At 35.3% G+C, this 21,271-nt stretch overlaps 1 protein-coding gene across 1 annotated transcript; it reads left to right on the forward strand.

Moving 5' to 3' along the window:
* The first annotated feature begins 1,760 nt into the window (after positions 1 to 1,760).
* On the forward strand, positions 1,761 to 5,953 carry LOC113712549 (myb family transcription factor PHL7). Its single transcript, XM_027236030.2, has 7 exons — positions 1,761 to 2,213; positions 2,686 to 2,902; positions 3,433 to 3,509; positions 3,600 to 3,642; positions 3,834 to 3,891; positions 4,098 to 4,167; positions 5,264 to 5,953. Exons 2-7 carry the CDS (start codon positions 2,779 to 2,781, stop codon positions 5,687 to 5,689), a joined length of 798 nt encoding a protein of 265 aa, XP_027091831.1. The 5' UTR covers positions 1,761 to 2,213; positions 2,686 to 2,778; the 3' UTR covers positions 5,690 to 5,953.
* The last annotated feature ends 15,318 nt before the right edge of the window (positions 5,954 to 21,271 follow it).

The raw sequence follows: 21,271 nt of genomic DNA on the forward strand, positions 1-21,271 counted from the left end.
CTTTCCGTCCAATGTTGGGCGGAAAGTTTTCCAAAAGATGGAGGGCAGTGGAATCTTTCATATTCTTTTCTTTTCCTTCTCATTTTAACTCCCAAACAATGGAAAAACTTTCTTATCCCTTCAAAACCTTTCTTTTCTTTTCATTTCCATCCTCCCAAATTAGCTATTAGTGTTACACTTTTTTTATCAATTTATGTAATATGCAAAAAAAATTCTTTTTTAATGTTCCATTTAACTTTTTAAATTAGCTTCTTTTCCTTCTCTTTCTCACTCAATGACATTGAACACAATAAACTTCTATCAAATTTATACTAACAAATATAAGAAAATTTTATGGTCCTTTAAAGAACTATTTCCTTCATTTATATCCGAAAACTAGTTGAGACATATTCAATGATTATACTGATTTATATTAAATCATTGAACATGTTACAATTTAAAGATTAAAATATTTATTTTTGCATCATTCATAGTGAATTTTAACTTGAGGAAATGATACCCGAAGGGAATTGTAGCATCTCCCACAAATATACACATGAAAGTAAATGCGATTGGATGAAACTAATAAAGATGCACCTTTTTTCAAATAAATATACTGTGGGCCAAAAATATTAATAAGCTATTAATGTTGCATTTATTGGAAATATCGCCTAGAGTACATTTGCTAGAGGTCAGATCTGAGTGTATTTATTAAAATTGCAATTTAACTCCCTGTAGTTCCTCTCCGTTGTTGGGTTATTAATACATTTAATATGATTCAACTTATTATATGCATGCCTACACTTACATTTTTATAGGCCTCTTGCATTCAAATACTTGTCCAATTTTAATTTACTTTTATAAAAAAATAATATTTCAAATCCATTTTATTGCACTAAAAAGACTTTCGTGAAAGGGTTACTGGTATTGCTACTGTAAAAATTAAGGTAATATACCCTACGTAGGCGCAAAAAATAATTGAGTAATAAAATTATAAAAATTAGGAACCCATTTGGATTGTCATTTTCTAAAGTTTTGTAGAAAGATATACTATAATAATTATGTGAGATAAAAAGATGATTGATAAATGTGTTTATAAAAAACTTATTTTTTTTAAAAAATGATCTTTTAAATACTAATGATGTATACATTAGCGGGGAATAAGTACGTACAATTCTGTGTAAATTTTGGAATTAAAATTCAATTGTGACTAAGGCTGTATTTGATAAACTAATTGTGCTCTTAAACTTAATAGATTTAAATTTAACATTGTGATCCGTTGGGATTAACTGTTTTTGGGGGTGTTTTTGAAAAATTTTGCTGTAGCAAAGTTTTTAGATTATATGTTGGGATATTTTCAGAAAATATTTTGGGATATTTAAGAGTAGAAGAGTTTCTAGAATATATTTTGAGATATTTTTTAAAATTTTAAAAAAATTTAAACTAATTTTTAGATTACTTTTTAGAGTACTTTTTAAAAATTTATTGTATTTGAAAAACTAGTTTTTGAAAAACAGTCTTATTCAAATATTACGTATTTGAAAAACTAATTTTTGAAAAATTGAATGATTCAAACACACCCTCAACATTGAATTTTTTAAATAAAACTTTTCCAATAAATAAGTAAACTATTCACAAGTATTTACTTATTACTTAATATGATATACATTCAAATATATTAAATTTATATTTATAATTCACTAATTCAGATTTTAAATTTCACGTTTCAAATTTTAGGTTTCAGGCTTTATATTTCATTGAACGCACCTAAGAACAAAATGTCCGCGAAATGTAGGAAAAGACAAATGGAGTAGAGAAAGTGAGGAAATAGGAAGAAAACAAAAGGCCGGCCCGGAATATGTCCAACTAGATTCCGTCCCAGATAGAGCTTTGCACCCCTTTCCTCCCTTTGTGGCCTGTAACTATGTGACCTCTGCCGAACTGGACCCACCCACCCCACCATTTACCTGTAGCACGACCACTCCCAATCCCATTCTCTCTAGTTCTTTCTTGAGAATGAAATTATATGAAATCCCTCTTCCCATAACCTGATAATAGAGGGTTTCCACCCCTGAAACTTGTGAAAGAAAGAAGGCCAACAAGGAAACTGGATATCTTTCTGTCCCCCAAGCCTCCTGGCCTTTAAAAATTCTTCTCCAAAGTTGTATTTTCAGCTAGCTAATCAGTTTCTATTTTTAGTAGCTTTTTTTTTTTTGTTTTTCCAAAAGGGAAAGGTATGTTTTCTCCATCTTTTTATTTCCGTCCGTCTGCTACCTCCCTTTCTGCTTTTCTATTTAATCATGGGTTGTTGTGAAAATTGGGACAAAACCACTTGTAATTTTCAATTTTGGTTTTAGTTGCTTCTGATTTTACCCTTTTCAGGAAACCCCATCTTGGCTAAAATATTTTAGTAGGAGTATCATTTCATTTTGAAATTTTGCTTTAAAGATTCGATTTTTATGTATAGTTGAGAAATTTAAATTATCATGATCATTGCTTTTTTCGTACTTTCATGGGGTTCTTTTAATCTCAAGAGTGATGCTTTTGACTTTGTGGGTTCTTGTTGTCTGGAGGGCATCTCGAGCTGAAGCTTAATTTCCAGAATTAATAGTTAATTGATATTTGGATTATCACTAATCCACGGCTTGTTTCAAGTCAATGATGTTGACTTTGTGGGCTCTTTCTTGTTGTTGTGGTTGTGTACAGGGCAGGCACCTTTGAGTTGAACCTTTAGTTTTAACTCAAAACAGGGTATTTTGTGGTTTAGCCATTTCAAACTTTTCGGTATCAAAGAAAACGATGGACTTCATGAATGGAGGAAACAACAACGCGGCCAATCTGGCTTCTAAGCAACGACTACGCTGGACTAATGAGCTCCATGAACGATTTGTTGATGCTGTTGCTCAACTTGGTGGCCCGGATCGTAAGTTTCTTGGTTTTCATTCTGGTTTGACTAGCTTCTGTTTTCAAGGAATTGATAGTTTATGAAAGATGTAGTAGTTAGTAGGCGTGTCTAGTTCCATAGTTTGATTTGATAAGTTAAAAGAATTGGGTTTTGTATTTTGAGGAATAAGTTTAGCCAAAGTTGTCTTTGTATAACATTTGGTAAAGAAACTGTTAGAAGGTTAAAACTTTTGGTGATTGTTTACGAAATATGGGAGAAAAAGATGAAAGAGCCAGTTGAAAAATGGCAAAGTGCTTCTGCAATGAGATTATGTAGCGTATCTCCTCTTTTGTTCTTGTTTTGTTTTAATTAACAAAAGACATACTAGAGATTATCTATATGGACCTTCTATCATCTGGTGTGATAGGTAGAATATCTGGATACTATTCATGCAGAGTGCTGGGTATTCAGTAAGTATTTTTATGACTGTTGTTTAGTGTATCATAGAAGAATTCGATAACAAATTTATGCTCCATCTGTTATTGTGAGACTTGTTGATCATATTGCAGGGGCTACACCCAAGGGTGTTCTTAGGGTTATGGGTGTACAAGGGTTAACAATTTACCATGTCAAGAGCCATTTGCAGGTATAGTTTGAAGTTCAATGCATGCTAATAGTCTTTCTTTTTGGGATTGATCTTTGCTTAATGATTTCTGTTGTTCTTGTTTGATTCCAGAAATACAGACTTGCCAAATACCTTCCTGATTCCTCAGTTGATGGTATGCATATTGTTCTCTGTTTTTACGTGATTATGGTATCTAGATTTCTAAGATAAACACATCTTACACTCGAAAAAAGAAGAAAAAGTAGAACTTGCTAAAATTATGTTTGAGATTCTCTCCCTTTTTCATTTTAATTTGAGAAAATTATGATACTTTGTGATGTCGTTTGTCTGAAATGCAAATTCCAGGGAAAAAGCTGGACAAGAAAGATGCCAAGGATATGCTTGCTGGTTTGGATGGTTCATCGTAAGTGCATTCTGGTTCCTTATGTTGAATAGGCTCTTCTGAACTTGCTAATGGGTGTTTGCAAATGAAATATACTGGTTTGGTTTGATGAAGTTTCAGCTCAGCAAGTTACTTGAGTCTACTCGATAGTAAACTAAATTTCTGTTTAAGTAAATGGTCTGCACTCATTTGCTGTATATAATGATTTTCTGACTTTGTTTTTACAGCGGGATGGAAATTACTGAAGCACTAAAACTGCAGATGGAAGTGCAAAAGCGACTGCATGAGCAGTTGGAGGTATGCTTATCATGGTGTCCATGTAGAGGAAAGTTTTTCTCTATGATTTCCACTAGTTTATCTGGTTTGTTGATGTTGTTGCACATTGGCATGCATCGCAAAGCCATATTTGGCTCGTTAGAATGCATTTTGGTGATGTAGATTTGCAATTGATGTTCATGATGCTGCATGTAGACCATAGACCAAGAGTTTGAGCTGATCATATTTAAAAAAATCCTTCACATAGCTTTAGTCTTAGCTTACATTGTCTATATGGGAAGAGCCATCTTAGACATGCATCTCACCCAGTTTGGGAATATCGATCTTTGCATAGAAAAATAGTGTCAGTATCCTTGGGAACCAAGCACTGTTGCCCTGCATAGTGTTGAATTCCTGTTTACCAATGTTAAGTGTGTAACTAACTTGTGAGGTGCCTATAGTCAGACAATAGAGTATTGCTTCCGAATTTTCTTGTATGAAGAGGAAAAAATTTATAGTGTGTGCATAAGTGAATTGGGAAAGTTGCAGTTAAGCTTTGATGTTGATGACATCTGCTAGTAAAAGTCTGCATGAGATTTAGGTTAATCCAGCAATATGAAGAATCCTTTTCTTAAGCTTTTGTGTGATATTATAATATGGCTAAGAGGAAGCGTTCTTTTCTATTACAGAGGGTTCTTGTGTAATCTTCAACCATACTGCAACTATTGCCCATGGTAGAAACTTGTTGAGCAGATGCATGGCCTGCAGCAGGTGGCTTCCGCTTGAAATGAAGCCACTTGCAGGATTTTCAGTTTTAGGAGGATCTAGTATACAAAAATAAACAGTATGCTTATGCTCTTCCATTTGGCCATGTATTGCCCTGCAACTGTTATTGACATACCGATGTGTGCTTAAAAAAGAGTTCATAAATGATTGAAAACTGTATTTCTTCTGGCATAAATGGTGAATTTCTATTTTTGAAGCCTCAAATCTTGCCTTAAGTTTCCCAAATAGTGGCATTCAGTCATGGGGGATTGCTCCTAACTGTTTCTTGTCTAGTGGTAGGAAGTTGTATGCACGATTCGCCATCTATCTGTTGACTAATCCAATTATTTCTTCTACTTGATCCACAAAATAGGTACAAAAGCAGCTACAGTTAAGAATTGAAGCCCAGGGAAAGTATCTGAAGAAGATAATTGAAGAGCAGCAGCGTCTGAACGGAGTTCTTCCAGAAGGGCCAAGTGCAGGGGTAACAGACAATTGTGCAGATGTTGAGATGAGAACCGACCCGGGAACCCCTCCCCCGACTTCTGAGCCTCCTGTGATAGATAAGCCTGCCAAGGACCATCCTTCAACCAAGAGCCTTTCTATGGATGAATCGTTCTCTCCCCAGGAGCCTCAAACTCCTGAGTCTGGCTGCCACATGAACCTGTTTGACAACATAGACGCCGACAGGTCATCTAAGAAGCAACGCGTAGGCTTGAATGCAGCATTTTCAAAACCAGACATGATGTTCACTCAGCAGCTATCAGGCTTGCATTCAGTGTTCCCTACAAGAGACTAGTGTGATTATGCATCATGTTCATCTGGTCTGAATGAAAGCTTAGAGACAAAAGGCCATCCGTTTGTGTAGTTCAGGGGAATCCTGTTTCAGGTTGGGCTGTAGTTAGTTCACTCTGCGGATTTTTCTCCAATTACTGTCTTTAAATGTAGCACCGCTTTGGATGACATGCATATTCAAACTCTTTTAGATGTTTTCAGAGAATTCAGGTTTATTTTAGATTGCTTTGGAGTTTTCAAGCATTTATCTACTCGATTCCACTCTAAATTCTTCCTTTAGTCTTTCTTGTATGGGGTTTCATTGGCATTGTAATTTATGATAGATATCTCCAACTTTCGTAGTTTTAACTTTTTGCATGGTAGTGTGCTTTGTAAGCAGTGTTATATCCATTAACTTTAGGTGATAAAATAATATTTGCTTAATATTTCTTTAGTTTATATATTCATAGAAAAGTGAGCTGCTTGGCAACACTGAAGCTTCTTCAATGTCAACCCATACATAATTAGAAAAGAAATTGAGTACTTACATAAAAACAAAAGGACGAGAAAACACTAACAAATTAAATATAGGGATAATTTGGGAAAGATTTCTCATGGTACCACTTGATGACCTTGCACTTTAAAAAAAATATATTATTAACCATCCCTATTTTTAACTTTTTGTAACGTTGTCAGCTCATTGCGAATTATAATATTCTAAAACTCATTTTAAGGGAGATAAAATAAAATGTTTCCATTTAAAAATTGCTCTTTTGTTGTCCTACTCTATTAAAGGTTTGAAGTATACTACTCCAAAAAGATTGGAAATGGAGTCAAACTGCGTGAAGGTGTATTTATGATGGGACAAAATGTAGCAACAGTTGCTTTTATGGCACGAATTATTCATGTTGAAAATTTTATTTGAGGTGTTTTTAATCCATAAAAAGTTACTTAATATTATCCCGTTGGTGGCCATTACAAGTTTTTTCTTATACTCTCACACACACACAAATATTAATAATAAATTTATTAATCATTCTTTGAATTTTTAACCAAAAAATTCATCATGACATAAAATTTAAGTTTTTTGATATTTTGAATTCATTTTTCCATATTTGATTTTACATAAAATCTAAACCCATTATTGTTGTTTTAAAAACAACATGCCAAACATTAAAAAAAAAAAAGAAGTAAACTAACACAACAATTTATCCTTTTACAGCAACAAAATGTTAGATTTTTCATTTCATATTTACATATATCATACATACATATGTGTGTGTATATATATATATATATATATATATATATATGTATGTGCACGTGCGTACGTGCGCACGTAGGGAACGGGACGAGGAATGCAAGAGGGCCGCCCCATTTTCTAACTCTCCGCCCTGCATTGTCCCACACCCCTTTCCTCTCCCGTGATCGGGTAACTTCGATATCGAAGTACTGCTAGTAGTAGGCCTAAATCTCAGAAATATACAGTGAGAGCACTGAGGAAAGGTGCTGAGAATTACTTGGTTATGTGTTAAATACTACTAAAGTGCAATCTTTTGAAGAGATTTCAGTTGTTAACAGCTTCTGAATGTGTTTCTCGAGGATTTACCTAAAATACCGTTAGATAAAGAGTTTGAATCTCAAATGCCTTTGGCACCCAAATTGAAGAGTAAATGTAAGACTTGCTGGGCATAAAGGTCATTAGACCGATGATGCCTTAAGGTTATGAATTGACTATGGCAAGTTCAACAAGATCATCGTTAAGAATAAGCACCCTCTCGTAAAAATTGATGACCTGTCTGACTAGCTTAAGCAAACAAGAGTTTAATTTATGATCAATTTGAGAATTCACTTGGCATATAAGATTCACAAAGACCTAAGCATGGGATGGGTGTGATTTAAGAAGCGAGACAAGAGAAGGAAAATTTGAACTCAAGACTTTTAATTCTTAGAGTCTCAACCTTAACTACCAGACCAAAGTTTTCTCAGTAAATGTTAAGAGAGCCAAGTAACATTGACATACTTTCTGAAAAAAAAAGTGATATTGTTTCTGAATTTATCCCCAAAATAAATTGGTATCTATCCTAGACCAGTGAACTACCATGACACCTTATTAAAGGTTGGAATGTCCCTCCAAAAAAATAAAAAAATTTGCCAATGCTAAATAATCTTTCCACTGATAAACGTTGCCAATGCTTTACTAGTTGGGCAGATATCGGTATTCGTAGCATGCATTATAACAAACTTTATATCATTTGATAGGCATAAAACAAGCCAAAAATGAATTCCAAATATGATACAGGGATAATTTCAGAAACCTCAGCTAAGGTTTCTTACAATTTCACTGGTCTCCCTTGAGATTTGCAAAATTATACTTACCTTCCCTGACAGAATTGTGGGATCAATTACTTATTTCACATGGGGAGAAATTACTCATATACCCTAAGACATTATGTTTTATTAGAAATTAATATCTGACGATTAAGCAATTCGAGCACTAATTAACTGTTAGTAAGTAATTGAAGGAAATAACTATTGCAAAATTTTTTAATGATGAACTGTAACTTGCAATTATAAAATAATGCCAATTGACATACCAAATGGCGCCATTTTATGATTGATAGAACTTGACAATGAGCAAAAATTAGTTATGCTATATGAGAAGAAGGGATCTAAGAGAAGACAGAAAACACAAGGCAAAACAAGGCTGTTTACGAGGAAAATTTCTCTGAAACTCTTAAAATTGTGATAGTTATAAAGTATTTTGTGGAAGTAAAGAAAGGAAGGAGAAGAAGCGCAAATTCAAAAAAAAAAAAAAATTTCTGTTCAAAATCATAAGTCATAGCACACCTCGTGTGAAAGAGATGATTAGTCTATTTTGTTGAATCTTGTGATTATTAGTTTGTTTTGTTGCTCATTTGTTTTGTATAATGTATTGAATATGAACTTTTTAAACAGTGAAATATAGCTGTTAATTGTTTTCATCTTTTAATTGATTTCATTCTTTTATAATACAACTTATACACATGACAATTAGTCTTTGCTCCAAATGCCACATTGTCAACTTGTAATTATTAATTAATGTTATTAATACAGGGATTTTGAATTGAGTTACACGGCTAACATTGGCCATGGCAATTATAAGACAGGAGCTAATATTATTAATAAATTAGTTTAAAATTGTCCAACATGATTTGTTTGATAAAATAGTTGCACTAATAGCAGAAAATACATAGAACATGTCACAAATATAACTAATTTGAAAATCATTAGATTTAAAAGATTTACAAAATAAAAAATATTACATTGTGAATCACAATTTATTAAATCTGACCAATTGCACGAGTTGCTCTATAAATATCTATACATGTCTATTCCCTCATATCTATTATTCAACTAGCTCAAGTTCAAAATTAATGCTTAGATTTGATGAGAAGATCCAAAAAATTCTAGATCAAACAAACAGATCTGAAAAAACTTTTAGATTTAAGCAAAAAGTTAAAAAAGACTAGACAAAATTCTTGCTAGGATAGTTTAGAAGAGAAGAAAACTATTACATGTAAATATTAGGAAAGAGAAACTCTCATTAAGATACACTAGAAGAGATTTTATTAAACACAAAATAAAAACAGTGAAAGAGGAAGGGTGACCTTGGTTTGAGACCAAGGTCTTATAGAGGAAGAGCGGCAAAGAGAAGGTTGAGAGTAGAAAGAAAGCAAAGAAAACAGTGGGTAGAGAGAGAAGTATATTAAATGTCACGTCGTTTAATTTGTAGGTCAATAACTAATTGGATTTGTCTAATGGGTGTCATAGGGTATTTGTTAAAATATATTTTAGGTGTCATATTTTAGAAATGTGAGATTAATTAGAGAAAGTAAATAAATATAAAAGAGAGTAGGTAAGATTAAATTGAAAAATTTTATAAATGTAAGGGAATATAATAATTATTAGTATGTATATTTACATGGTAGGTTAGATGAATGTTAAATATATTAACGAGTGTCCAATGGGCATTCATTAGAAAAATCTTAACTAATTTTATCAATTATACTAGCAGTAATTAAGAATTAATGTTATTAATAATACGACTACCTTGAATTCAGGTACCCATTCGGAGTTCTAAATTAATATTTGCCAGTCTTGATTAAATATTTCCTAAGTCATTGTCACCTTGTGACTTCACTTCCTAATATCAACAACACTTGGACCTTGAATTGAGTTTCATATTTGGAATTCATAATTCATAACTGATGTTACTAGTGGTGATTAGTTATTCGTAAGGCATTGTAACCTTAGATTTTGTTTAAGTATTATCAATAATACTTAGCCTATGAATTGTCTTATTATTATTTGTTTTATTATGATTACGGATAACTCAAAAATAGTGAAATGAGGATTAATATAAACATTTGAGTCTAAAATTTCTAATTTCTAAAGTCTCAAGTTTAAACAATAAATTAAGGCATCAATGGTACCTTGAATTGTCTTACATATTAGAAATTTGTAATGCTTAATTTAATTATAATAATGCATGCCATTCCTAAATCATTGTCCCCTTAAACTTATTGTGATTTACTAAATAGTTCTAAATGGTAATTGATGTGACCTTAGAACTTTAGAATTAAATTTTTTTTTATTCAAAGAAGACTGCGACCTTTACAACGTCACCCAATGTCAAATTAACCATTAATCTCATCTATCCAATGTCAAACTAAACCAATCATCCCCTTAATTATACCTGCAATCACCAATATACTTATAAAGCCTTGATTTGAGATGCTCATGAAGTTTAATATGTCACGTGTTTTGGGGAATGTGATGACTATTTAATATCTTTACCTTTTCTGTTTCATTGTTAACCTTTGTACTTCACTTAAAAGTTAAAACAAACTACAACAGTAACATTGAAATAGATATAACTTCTGAGTTTATGCTTGTGCTGCATTTTTTCAATTCCCAAAAAGGAGAAGTTCGGACTAAAACAATACAAATTATGTTAAAATATCATAATTAATATAATTAATAAAAACTTTCTAATATTAATCAACCTTTTCCTAAGGTTTTAGGCACATCTGATTTTTTATATTCACTATTATGTCGATATCAATAGTATTAGAAAACCTATAAACTTACTGTTATTAGTTTAACACGACATAATCAAAATGTTTCTAAATGTGGTTGCATATATGAGAAAGTAATTTAGTCATTAGCAAGTGAAAAGGTGCAAGTCAAAAGTTATATTTACCTTAAGGAATGAAACCTATTTCAGCCCAAATTTGGTATTCTAGAGAATTACTATCGTTCATTCCCAAAGTGAATGGCAAACCTTGAACCACTCTTCAAGTAATAGGACCATTTGTATTGTCAAACCATGGCGTGAAGTAATACTTCAACTTCCAAACTCAGTTTTAATCTTGCTTAATTTGAAAAGAGAGTTGGTCAACAATCTCGTATAATTTTTTTTTTAGCCAAAATACCCTTTTATTCAAGTAAATAACGAAAGTGCAAGAACGGAGGGTGACATGAACCGTACCTCCTACTAAATACAAGCCATAGACGGTCGTCTGAAAAATCTAAAGCTACCAATTCTTAGCCTATCAACGTTACGGAGACCTCTAATAGACCTAGGCAAAGATTGAAGTATGGGAAATATTAAAAACCTATTAGAACAACTGCCAATGGATGCCAGACGGGGGTGGATTTACACTAGGGGCACGGGCCTCCATTGCCTCCCTTAAATTTTTATAATATTCATAAAAATTTGATATAATTTTAAATGTGCCCCCTGCAGTTTTGTGTATCCATTGATTTATATGCTCCTAAAGTTACTTTTGATTTTACCTGTTGTTATAGCTACCGTAAAAAAGGTTTTTTCAGTTATGAATATACTGAAAAATCTATTACAAAATAGAATGGAAGATATTTGGATGAATAATTGTTTTGTTACTTATATTGAGAAAAATATATTTCGTGAAATTCAAAATGAAAAGGTTGTAAACCGTTATCAAAATATGAAAACTCGTCATGAGCAATTGTAAATGGTTTAGTTTGCTTTTTGAAATAAAATTATTATTACATTAATAATTTTGAGTTTGTCTTTTTAAATTTTTCATTGAATAAATATATCATTTGTACTTATTTGTACTTGTTGGTGAATATTTTTTTCCTTAAAAAACTAGAAAAAGAGTAGATAAAAAATTTTAGAGTTGCTTTTGCCCCCACTGAAAATTTTTTCTGGCTCCGCTACTAATGCCAGAGAGTAGGGCTGTAATCGAATCGAGTCGAGCTCGAGTATTGCTATACTCGAGCTCGATTCGATATATATATAGGGTGCTCGAGCTCAAGCGAGTAGTATTATTGGAACTCGAGCTCGAGCTCGAAGCTTGCTCGCAGTACTCGAGCTCGACTCGCATGGGCTCGAGTCCATGCGAGCCTTATCGAGCTCGGTCGAGCTCGAGTTATGAAATTTCATTTTCTTGATAATTTTTGAGCGAAAAGACATTATTGCCCTTTTAAAATTTTTATATGATTTGAAACATTTCGTAAATTTGACAATTCTTTTGGGTATAAGGGTAATTTTATAATAATAATAGATTAGATAATTAAAATGAAAATACTCGATAAGGCTCGTCAAGCCTTCAGGCATCGCTTCTGGATGCTCGAACTCGACTCTATAATCTTATCGAGCTGCTCGAACTCGGTTTGACAGAGTTCGAGTCAAGCTTTTATCAAAGTTAGATTAATAAAAAATTTCTCTTTTTTAGAAGAGTGGGGATAAGACCTTTAGTTAAAAGTTATTTTAATTAAAGGGTTGAATAAAAAACTAATAGATTAAATCTTTAAAATCCTTTGCAATAACTTTCGTACTTCTTTATCTTTTGAGTTGTTCTGCCGGATCGGTCGCCCAAGATCTTTGGTCTCTACCCAGACTCGATGAAAAAAATGGGATCACTTCTTATGGACTTGTTGAGAACGATTCGGATCTAGTTCATGGCCTATTGGAAGTAGAAGGCGCTCTGGTGGAATCTTCACGGACAGAAAAAGATTGCAGTCAGTTTGATAATGATCGAGTGACATTGCTTCTTCGGCTCGAATCGAGGAATCCCTTAGATATGATGCAGAGCGGATCTTGTTCTATCCTTGATCAGAGATTTCTCTATGAAAAATATGAATCGGAGTTTAAAGAGGGGGAGTGGGAAGTGGTCAAGCTCGCGAGCAGCTCGGTTCGATTACATCCCTACCAGAGAGTCTGCAACAGCATTACCCTCCCGATATGTATGCAAATAGGAGATGCCAACAGAAGGCAACTTACGAATTCGACGAAATACAGGAAGAACAAATGGCGAGACCGCACCGATATCGTTCAAAGATTCAATGATAATTTTAGAATCGCCCTCAACCATCATAGGAGCAATGCAAAACAAGCTACACAACTCAAACCCCGTACATAATGCCCTAGCCTTGGCTTGTAGCGAAGTTTCACCACTATAAGACTCGGAAAAGCAAATACCACCCAACCGTATGAGTCCCTCAACACCCCTCCACCCCTGGCCTTAAATTGATCCTTAAACGAGCCATCAAAATTCAGTTTAAACACTCCCGCCGGAGGCTGAATCCAATAAATGTAGAGTGCATGGACAGACAAGGGGATCCTTCCAAGATATTGAACCACATCCTGCCAACTTTCCCCAAGAGAACGCCGTCAAAAAAGTGAAAACTTTGATACAAGCACGTCCCGCAAATCTCCTAAGATCCTATGAGATAGAATACAGACTGGCAAAACATGCCCGTTATACACATACAAATTCCTTGCTCACCACAAGTGCCACAAGATTACAGCTGGCGCCACCCGTAAAATCCATCTCAGCATCCAATAAGGTAAGGTACTAAGCCACCAAGACATACACCGATCACATACCAGCTTCCCTTGGGAAGAAAACCCAAATAGCATCTCAACAAATATCCAAATTTGCATAGGAATATCCCTCAAGGAGAACACATGCTACAAAGTCTCCAACTATTGGTCATCGCAACAATAGCATCTCGAAGGACCATGAACATTAAATTTAAACAATACATCCGAAATAGGTAATTTAAACTATAATAATCTCCATAGCAAGCATGAGAATTTTGGCGGTAGGCCATTCACCCAGACATACTTAGAGAGCCAAGACAAAGCTGAGGCCGGAGCTATAAACTTTACCATAAAGCTAATCTTGAAACACCCAGAAGCTGTATCAGACCAAAGCATGGCATCCTGGGAGCCATCCTTCAAACAATAAAAGTGTGAAGATATTCTCTGCAAAATTTCACATGGAAGTACCTTACTTAACGCCACGAAATCCCAAGCTCCATCTGTCCAGTAAGTCAATATTGCCTCATCTCCAGCAAGGTATGGAAACTGCCATGCAAGGAGGCCATCACCCAACCAATTGTCCCACCAGATGAGTTATGCCCTTCTGCCAAATCCCAAACTGCATGAAGCTCCACCATATTTCTCACCCAACGCATTCTGTTCCAAGTGGCTGAAGAACAAGAAGTAACTTGTACTTGATTAAGATGAATTCCATCGTTGAATATCTTGTCAACATGAAATCTGACCAAAGACATCCTCGTTGAAATCTCCACCACAACTTACATGAGAACGCCTCAATAGAAGTGTGGAGCGACCGCAAAGCCCAACCCCTTCCTCGAATTTTTGACACAACTTTGACCATGAAAGCCAATCGTGCCTTTGTTCACCCTCCATGGACCCCCACAGAAAATTTCCAAGCAGTTGATGGATATGATTAATCACCTCCTTTGGAGGATCAAGAACTGAGAGAAGATATACCAGCATTGATAACATGACTGATTTAATTACCAAACGACCTCCAAAGGATAACCACTTAGAGGACCAGCTACTTATCCTACCAGCGATTGAATCAATTAGCCTCGAGAATAAAGAGCGCACTTTCCTCCCTAGGAATAGAGGGCATCCTAAATATTTAACTAGGAATGACTTATAAGAAAATCCTGTTAACTTAGCCACCACCGCTCGCCTAGAGGAAGAACACTTAGACGAAGTTAAAAAATAACTTTTATCTTTATTAATCAATTGGCATGAACAATCTTGGTAGTCCTGAAGAATTTGCATCACACATCGAAGAGATCATGGATCACCCCGAGAAAAAATAATGATATCATCAACATACGCTAGATGAGAAACTGACGTAGCCTTCCTGGCCACAGAAAATAGGGTAAACCGAGGTTGATCTAGTAGGGCGTTTAAACCACGTGAGAGAACTTCCCCTGCAATGACAAATAAAACTACTGACAGGTGGTCCCCTCATCTCAACCCGCAAGTGGATTTGAAAAAACCACATGGTTGACCATTAATAAGAACAGAAAAATGGCAATTGGAAACTAATCGCCACACCATGTCAATGAAAATTTCTCCAAAGCCAAATGAACGTAACATCCTAACTAAAAATACCCACGTAACCCTGTCATAAGTCTTGACCATATCCAATTTTAGCGCCACATGAGCATCCCTAACCTTCTTATTAATAGTAGAAATCATCTCCTGGGCCAGCAATACGTTGTCAGAGATCCCTTAAGAAAGGCACTTTGTTGGGGGGAAATGATCTTAACCAACACCTTTTCCAATCGACAAGCCAATATTTTGGAGATAATCTTGTTTACAAAGTTACACAAGCTAATAGGCCAGAAATTTGAGAAGAAAGTTGGATTCACAACTTTGGGAATTAAGGCAAGCAAGGTGGACGTGTACCCCCAAAGGCAAACTCGCCTCAACAAAGAAATCTTGGACCTTCGAGACCGCATCTTTTCCCACAATCCCCCAAGAAGCCGTAAAAAACTTTCTCGTGAAGCCATCTAGTCCGGGCGCACACTCCTCATCCATGGCAAAAATAGTTCCCTTTACCTCATCCCTATTCAGAACCCCTTGCAACAGGTCATTTTCCTATTATGTTAGCAGCTTGGGAATCCATTATAATAATCTAGGCTCAACGGAAGCCTCCTGCACTGGTCCCACAAAAATTCTAGGAAAAAACTGCTCAGCCATAATTTTTATTTTGTTAAAATCTTCTTCCCAACTTCCATCTTGCTTTTTAATTCGATGAATAAACAATTTTGCCCTCCGTTGCCTCACCATGTTATGAAAAATTTAGAATTTGCATCACCCTCCTGTAACCACTTGATCTTGGCCTTTTGCCTCCTTACTTAATTCAAACTTCAAATACGCCTAAGGTTGATGCAAAAAAACTTGATTATTTTCTGATTGATCCTCTTCCAGAGCCAATTCCTATAAACTAACTATTTCCTTAGCTTCTTTGACCCTATCAGCGATATTACCAAAGACCTCTCTATCCCAGTTAATCAAAAAAAATTAACATTTTTCAGTTTAAGTAACAATGTTCAAATAGGTCGACCTTATACAGGCAGCATCCAAGCTTGTTTAACAACATCTAAGAACTGGTGATGAGAGCACCAAACATTCAAGAAGTGAAAACTTCGGGAAGGTTGAACAACTGAATTTTTTGAAGAAATCAAAAAGGGAGCATGATCAAACATTGTCCTATTCAAGTGGAAAACAGACGTAGCCACGTTCAAATGTCCCCAATTAGAATTCAGCAGAAGCCGATCCAACCTTTTCCACACTCTAGCCCACCCAAATCTGTTATTACACCAAGTGTATTTAGACCCCAAAACCACATCACACAACTCCGAGGTCTCGATAAAATTTGAAAAATCCTCAGCCTCCGAAACTACAAATGGTCTTCCACCCTTTTTCTCAGAGGCTGCCAGGATCACATTGAAATCTCCTACTATAAGTGTAGGTAAACCTGCAGAGCATAAAGAAGCTAAATTCTCTCACAAGTTCTTCCTAACATCCTCATCACATGATGTATGAAAGAAAACAACCAAAAAGTCCTCCCTGATAAGAGAATTGAACATCTTCAGTGCAATAAATTGAGCAGACTGAGAGACAATTACAGCCGAAAAAGACTGATCAAAGAACACCCAAATTCGTCCCTCAACGTTTGCTACAACTTGAGGAAAGTTTAGCTTTACCCAAACATGATCCAATTGGGATACTACAAGTAATGGCTCGAACAAAGCAATCAATGACAATGAGTGTAGACAACAGAACTTACGTAATCTTGCTAGAGTAGGTTTGTTGCCCACTTCCCTAACATTCCAAAATGGAGGATTAATCATTTAGACAGCAAAATTGAAGCTTGAGAAGGGGAAGAACCTCTCTTTTTGCTACTTCTAGACACCGTTTGCCATTCGTTACGAGGACGTAGGCCATCTAGCCTGTTACGAAGTACTTCCATCGATTGCCTAGCATTCGAAACCTTTCTAGGCGAGAGGTTCATCTCCTTAACTAGCAAAATCTGTCTCCTGGCAATTTCTTCTGGAGTGAAGGCATCCTCCTCCTCCATTGTGTCACTGAAGCTAGCCTCCATCTCTTTTTCATGAACAACCTTCCTAGCCAATTGTTCAATTAGTTTCCCAACGGCTACTTGAATGACCTCATCAGCCATCTGCCCCGTGCTTGAAGAAAACTGAGTCGCCTCCTTACCACTGCCTTCACCAGCTTCCTGTGTAGCAACATGAGTAAAAGAATTAAAATCTGGGAAATCCAAAATCGATGTAGCTCCCTTCATGCCAACCGCAACCCCGTTCGTACCTTCCTGTCGACTAACCACTACAGAATTTGAATCAATAGTTGGAGCGTACGTCTGGGTATTGGTCATCAAGTGTTGCTCCGTCAAAGTTGTCCCAGCTATCCCAACAACTAATTTTTCAATTTGTTTAGTGAAAACCACAAGATCAGCCACCCCAGATTGAGTCGAGATCGAATTCTTTTCAATTTGATCAATTCTAATCTTCTGAGTAAGGGCGGGCAATGCCTCCAGCGAATCTGAAACCCTACACACCTCAGCCGAGCTCGGGTTCGTTTGAATGCCAAGTTCTATAGTAGAAACATTCGGCCTGTAGATCAATGTATCCTTCCTCTTTTCGGCTCTTAAAGTATCAGGGTTCTCTAAACATAACTCAGGATCCTTTATCCGACATTCCTCCTGTAGACACCAAATTTTTTAGTTTATTTTTATTTGTTATTATTTTTCATGATTAGTTATCATTACTTATTTTTATTTTCATTTTTTTAAGACACTTTAGCGCAAAATTCATCAGAAAAGAGGAAAAAAATTACTCACAATTCTTTGGGTTCAATTTAAGAAATTTTGTTGGAATTAGTGAAAATAAAAGGAAATTGCAAAGGAAAAAAAAAAAGAAAAAGGGGAAAAATTATTTTTAGCATTTTTTGGCTTTCGCTGCCTTTGCATTGTTTCGATTTGTGATCAAGAAAAATTATTTTCCTTTATTAATTCATTGAAAATATTCATCATCAATCAAACACAAAATTCCGGCATCCTAATTCCTTTGTAGTTGACTTTGTTTAAATTTTATTTTTATTTTCATTATTTTCACTATTATTAACTCATTGGAAAGAAAGGAAAAATCCAGGAATTAATGAATTGCTATAAAAAAAAAAAAAAAACGCGGCATGCCAACAGAATGCAGAAACGAAAAAATTGCAGCGCCATTTTTCAACTCCTTTTCCACTTGTTTTTCGTTCATCTTTTTTTGGCTCCGTCAGATGATCATGGTACAGGCCATATGGCTTCATCCATAAGCTCCAAACGCATGTGAGGGGGCCATCTCACGGCCGAAAATCATCCGGAAATGCAGAAAGAAAACAACAACCGTAGATGCTAGGTTTGAGGGATGGCTGATGTTTATATAAAGCCATGAAAAAGGGGTTCGAAAAAAAAGGAGAATCAGGAGAGCAAAAAGGGAGTGACGGCGGAGAGGACAGAACTAGAAAAAGGCTTTCGGCCAAGAGAAAAGAGGGTGCTTCGTCTGAAAGCTAAAAGATAGGAAAAGAACCGAGAGAGTTGAGAGAAAACAGAGCAGAAAATCGAGTAAAAAAAGAAAGAGAGAGCTTTAACAAATGGAAAACCAGGTGAGTAAACAACGAGCTTGAAGAGAGAAAAGTTGAAAAGGAGATCTGGAATTGAGAATAAGAAAAGGAGATTCGGCTGAAGTAAGGAAGGAGAAACCAGATTGGCGTTCCAAGTTGCAGTCTTTTTCCAGTGCGGGGCGTTTCTGTGGTAGAATCACCTTCATCAGCTTGTGTTTGGACGTTTCGCCTAGGCTAAAGGTAGTTTTCTCATTTTTGCTAGATTATGGGATTTGCAGCCAAGGCATAAAATTTGCAGTCGCTATGCTGTCACCCTATTCATTTGTTTTCTTTCCGCTTCGTCTTCTTTCCTATTTATGAATCTGGGGGTGGGGCGGTTTTAAGCCACGGAGACTCTTGTTTTCCGTGTATTTTTTTTAAAAGGGGGAAAACCATGCCTGAGAATGATTAGATTAATGTTTAGTTGCCTTTAGATGAGTAAGTTTTCCGAATGTTTTTTTTCCTTTCTTTCTTTCTTACATTATCCCTTCTAGTTTGATGAAAATGAGGATTCTTGTTGATGCTTGGGGTTTTGTTGGGATTTTCGTTTAGATTTTAGGATGAGAATGCTGGATGAACCCAGAAAAGATTACATTGAAATCCCACGAACTGGAAAAAAAAGCTTTGAGAAATGATTGCATTTTCTTGGACTGATTTTTGGTATATTTGCACGTTTGAATGTTGTTGTTTTTCCTGGTTTAAAAGCAAGGTTTTGATGTTTGATGGAGATGTTTGTTGGGTAAGTGTGGAAAAATTGTTTTAGCATGAACACCTCTCGGTTGGGTCAAAGAAATGAAATCACATAAAAGTATTGCAGCAGTCTTACCAAACGTGTTTGATTTGGTCACGAGAAATTTCATATTTTTCCTTACTTGACCTTTCGGTTTGATAGCCATTAGAATGTTCGATGATACTTTTGCTTGGGTTCAGTTTTCCTTGGGCTGAATTTTGTGTATAAGGTCTGCTGCAATAAGCTTGAAACAATCGATTTGACGCAGCAGATTTTCTTTCCTTCTTAACTGAAGTTGGTAGTTGATCTGATACCCTCGTTGTTGTTTGCTGTTTTATTTGTGATAACATGAGCAATGTTTGTTTCAAGCTGTCCCTTGTGGGTCAACATTATATTTTCCTGAGGAGTTCATGTTTTGGTTTAGGATTGGGATGTTTTCTTGAATGATGGATTTTTTGCTGCATTTTTGTGGTTGTTCTCGCTTTCTTGGGCCTAGATCATCTCAGTTAAGATAGTTAGGAGTAGACACCCATGCTTAAGCATTGATTAATTGATGAGTGAATAGGTGTGTGAGTTAGGTCGATAAAACAATGAATTTTTTGTACAATGTTTTGGCATTTCATCTACGCGAGTTTGAAGCTGCAAAAAATTTTGCAGCAAAAGCAAAAGCTGCTGCATTTTCTTCGCTGTTTTCTTCTCTGTGACCGATCACTGAGTTTTACACCTAAGTGGCTGTCTAATCTTGTGTGGGAAAGGGAATTGGATGAAAGGTGTTGAGTTTGCATGTTTGGATCTAAAAAAAAAACAAACAAAACACTTGAATCATGTTTGAATGCTTGCTGGGAAAATAGACAATCAGTTACCGAACCATCTCTGCATGAATGCTTTTCCAGAATTGTGTATGATATCTTTCTAAGTTTCTTGCTTGTTTGGATCATGGTGGTGGTATAGTCTGTGACTTGGTCTAAAGTTGTGATGTTAGGTTGAAAAATATCTGATCAAAGCTGTGTAGTTGAATCGGAAATCTAAGTTTGAAATCAAAGTGCAGCAGTTTTCATTTTCGGTTGTTGAAGCTTAATAGAAATCAGTTGCACAAGTTTCTTGTCCTCGTTCATTGCATGAAAGTCTTCCAAGAGTCCCATTGTTAATAGGTGTTTAGCTATGTTTAATTGGAAATGGATTAAAGTCTTGCATGTATCTTGTTTGCCGAGGGTTTCATGGGGTTGCAAGAGCTCTCAAATGAAATTGCAGCAAGGTCGGAAGCAAAAGGCAGCAGGCTTCTTTTTTAGTTGCAGAAATTTAAGCCTTTACGTAGTTGCATGGAACTTGCATGCAAAATGACTTTCGAAAATTACTTTTTAACCCCTCCAAGCCCCTTTTGTTCTACTATGGCCTTACTAATTGAACAACTTAAGCAATTTCATCTCCTTAACGTATTGTCTGCTTAGGCAGGTTTAATTTGATTATTAGGGTAGAATATGTATGAATTTTAGGATAATTTTTGAAGGTTTAACAATTGTGGATAGATGTATAGTGTGCTTTGGATTTTTGAGGAATTTTGAAGAATTTGTTGTGTGAATATGATAAGTAGGTCTTAAACTTCTCTTTTGTAAAGCCTATCATTCGATTTTGGTGAATTCCATTTTTTGAGTCACTAATTTTAGTACCTCATCTTAAAATTTCTTAAATATTTCAATTAGGTTCTTGTTTGCTTAATTTCTTGAACATAGATGATTTATTTTATGTAAATACCTTAAGTGATTCCATTTTGTGACTAATTTTTGTTTAATCTTCATTCCGTGCTTAATTCTCATTTTTACGTAACTAATTATTAATTAAAG

Source organism: Coffea arabica, chromosome 10e (assembly GCF_036785885.1).
Source record: "Coffea arabica cultivar ET-39 chromosome 10e, Coffea Arabica ET-39 HiFi, whole genome shotgun sequence".
Classification (NCBI taxonomy): Eukaryota; Viridiplantae; Streptophyta; class Magnoliopsida; order Gentianales; family Rubiaceae; genus Coffea; species Coffea arabica.